The 3,417-nt window shown below is 32.9% G+C and overlaps 2 protein-coding genes across 2 annotated transcripts in view; one reads left to right on the plus strand and one right to left on the minus strand.

Annotated features, from left to right (window-relative positions):
* Window positions 1–838, minus strand: part of CBG26675 — a gene marked incomplete at both ends in the record, with an annotated part of 2,046 nt that extends 1,208 nt beyond the window's left edge. The window contains one exon of the mRNA XM_045235781.1: window positions 815–838. Within this exon, the coding sequence (XP_045100666.1) occupies window positions 815–838 (24 nt within the window). The remainder of the gene's footprint in view (window positions 1–814) is intronic.
* A 2,414-nt stretch (window positions 839–3,252) lies between these two features.
* CBG23996 overlaps window positions 3,253–3,417 on the plus strand; it is a gene marked incomplete at both ends in the record, with an annotated part of 2,369 nt that continues 2,204 nt past the window's right edge. The window contains one exon of the mRNA XM_045235782.1: window positions 3,253–3,300. Within this exon, the coding sequence (XP_045091228.1) occupies window positions 3,253–3,300 (48 nt within the window). The remainder of the gene's footprint in view (window positions 3,301–3,417) is intronic.

Below are 3,417 nucleotides of genomic sequence, written 5' to 3' on the forward strand. Positions count from 1 at the left end.
CACACAACTGTTTTCAGAAAAAAATTGAAAATTTTCTCAAACTTTAGACATGCTGATAGCAAAACTGAAAAAAAAACACTGAAAACTAATTTCGTGCTAAAAGGAATTCCAAGCGTATAGAAACGATAGAGTATTTTTACTCTGAAAAAAAACCTCAAGAAAAAGAAAATGTTAAATGTTAATGTTAAATGATGGTATTCCATATCTTTATTATCTCTTCACTCATTCAAACAAGAAAAAAAAGGAAAAATTACACAATTACGTTTTGTAGAAAATTGCTGGATGAAAATGAGAAACTTTTTGGGGAAAAAAAATCATGGACACACTAAAGAAAAAAAACAAGAATTTGAGATTTACAAAAATATAGTACCTTCCCGAACCTGAGAAATTTATTCAGCTGTAGTCCTGTCCAAACAATTTCATCATTTTTTAACCTTTTTCTAGTACAGTATTATAAGACCAATTTCCAAATTGACCTGTACCGAACAATCAAAAAGGCTGAACAAAGTTTTCAGTGTGTTTTTTTCTCCGCGGAGAAAAGGGAATCGAGCAAAAGAAGTTTGACCACTTGTCTTGCCTTTCACGTACCAGGTCGAGCTTTTGTTTGTTTAAAAACTATCGTCTCATAGGTAATAGTACTATTTTCTGAAAGCTTCCCCGGAAGAAATGAATCGGGAGAGCCGATTGACTCGTCTTTCATTGTCCACTTTTCGTTTCTTTTCGGCTTGTGTTTGGGTTTTCTTTTGAGGAATTTCATTCACTTTTCTTGCACTTTCTGCATAAATTCTATTTTACGGTTTAAAAGTTATCTTACTTTTGCAAAGTCATTTTTATTCATAGATTAATCATTCTGGAATTTTAGACTGTTCATGTTATAATACCGTATTTTCTCCAATTGGTGGCCATCATAACCATTAAAAATGAGCTCAAGTATCTCGATTCCTGTGAAAGATATCAAACAATTTTCAACTGAGAAATTGTATGTCATAATATAACAAATATTTCATCAGTGGACAAATTGCTGATATCTTGCACAAGAGAAAAGAAAAAACTAGCTTAAAGTTGACAGCGTGTTTTACAGGTTTTACGGTAGAAGAATCGTTCTGAAAATTTGTAGCTAATCTTGTTTTACATAGAAAAATATTTTTGTCCAAACCTAATCAAAATGTGTCCATGGTGGTGTCTTGAGAATACATGTATTAAGACACATTCTCTGAGAGAATTGAGATCAGGTCAACAGGCGATGGCAATGGAAAAAATCAAAATGGTCCAAGGTCTCTGATATTGTATGTGGGGGGGAGATATAAAAACTACTTTAAGACTTTTGGCCATAGTACTTATAGGCCACGCTCCCTTCTGGGCGCGATGACATACCGTAACCCTGAAAAATTATTTTTGTTCAAAATAATGATATCGACTCAAATGTTTCAGATTTCAGTTTCTGGTACATTTTTCTTCATTTTTTGTGTTGGGATCATTTTTCTACAGTAATCCTGAAGTAGAGAAAGTTTCATTTTTTTGAATTTTTTACACTTTTTTCGAAATTTCTCAAAAATCTGCCTGTGTTTACTGAACCAAACCTTGTTAATTCGATAATTTGAACCTACTCTCACTATAATACCTTAAAGCCATAAAAAATCCGATGCCCTTAAAAGGGTTATTTTCGAAACCAACTTTGGTCAAAAAATGAAAATGAAGATAATGATTTGATTTAATTTGGAATGAATTAACCTTACTATTTTGAGCATTTTTTGTGTTGAGATCAAAATTCAAACTCGTTTCCTTTCAGCTGAAAAAATTGATTTTTCATCCGACTTCAAAAAAATTGCTGAAAATCGGTCGTCGTGAAAATTTTAGCATTATTGTGAACAAGATAATTTTAGATTCAAATCCAACGTAAAAAATCACACTGGTGTTTGTTTGAGTTTGCATATGTTTGTTTGAGTTTGCATATCTTGAGCACAAAATGAGTTTTAGTCCAAAAAGTGCAAAAACACCATGTGGGGGAGTACATGGCCACTAAAATTCGCCCAAAATCGACCATCTCCAATTTTGATGAAATTTATATCAGATGTAGTATTTTTGATGGGTAGTATTTTGGCAAAGTTTCAAAATACCTACTCATCGTCTTCGTGCTTTTTTGCAACGCTTAGTTTATCACTGAAAATGGACTTGGAAGCAATTATTGCCGATTTTTTGGTACTCCCACACACCATTTGTTATAATATAAAATTTCTCTTCTTAGTAATCATTCATCATGTTTCTATGCCCTTCTTTCCTTTTTCCACATCTTTTTTCCCAAATTGGCACCTCTCTCCATAAATATCCATTTGAGTTCAATACAAAACCAATTGAGGTCGATGCGTGAGACACTCGAAATCTTTTCGCTCCTCACCTTCAAATATCTTCTTCGACTTTCCCCTCGATCGCTTTTTGTGTTGTTTTCTTTCACACTGTATTTCAATAAAAAGAAACAATTTCAGCTAATTTTCTGATTCTATCGTGAAATGAAGAGTCGGTGAACATCATCTGAAATAATGGTTCATATCAATTTGACGCAGCTGGCTCACGATTGTGAGCTTCACATGAGTGAGCAAGAAGTAGATCAAATTGAAAGAAGACATGCGAGACTTGATAAAGTGAGTGTTTTGAGTTTGAATAAAATTTTTTCGAAATAGGATTTTTTCAGTCAACAAATTCGATTCTTCTCATGACACCAATATTTTCAATTATCTCTTTTGTTTTCGCTTCAACTCTTTTATTTGCAATCATTTATGCTTTACTCAGAAGAAAAATTCCTTCCAGAAAGTATAGGTGAGTTTCAGATTGTACTGTAAACCTGTATTAGAAGGGCCTTTTCCGGACATTTTTTCCGATAATTTTCCTCAAAATTTCATCAAGATTGAGCAAGTTTTGGTACAAAAAGTGGTGTTTCTACAAAATTCTGTAAAGTTGTGGGGTATTGGTAATATTTTTCACTGAAAACGTACAGAAGTTTGTTATTTCCTAAAACGAATTTTGATGCCCTTCTATTAGAGGTACCCTCTTAATTTTCCAATAATCTCCTGGGCTCTTCTGATACAGGTTTATAATTGGCTCCGCGTCACTTCGAAACCGGTCATTTCGAAACCGTGGTAATACTAAGTGGATGAATTTCAGACTACAAAAACAATTTTAGGGTTTCAGAGTTCCAAAAAAAAAATCAAAATTTAATGTTTCAAAAAAAAATTATCGAAATTTTTGATTTTCAAAATGAGTTTTGTCAGAAAAAGCGTATTTGAAACCCCTAAAATTGTTTTTGTAGTCTGAAATTTATCCATTCGACTGTATTACCACGGTTTTGAAATGACTGGTTTCGAAGTGCCGCGGAGCTTTGTATATTTGTTCACCTAGAAATTCAATAATTTTGTGTTTAGC

This window comes from Caenorhabditis briggsae, assembly GCF_000004555.2.
Source record: "Caenorhabditis briggsae complete genome, chrIV, whole genome shotgun sequence".
NCBI classification, from domain to species: Eukaryota; Metazoa; Nematoda; class Chromadorea; order Rhabditida; family Rhabditidae; genus Caenorhabditis; species Caenorhabditis briggsae.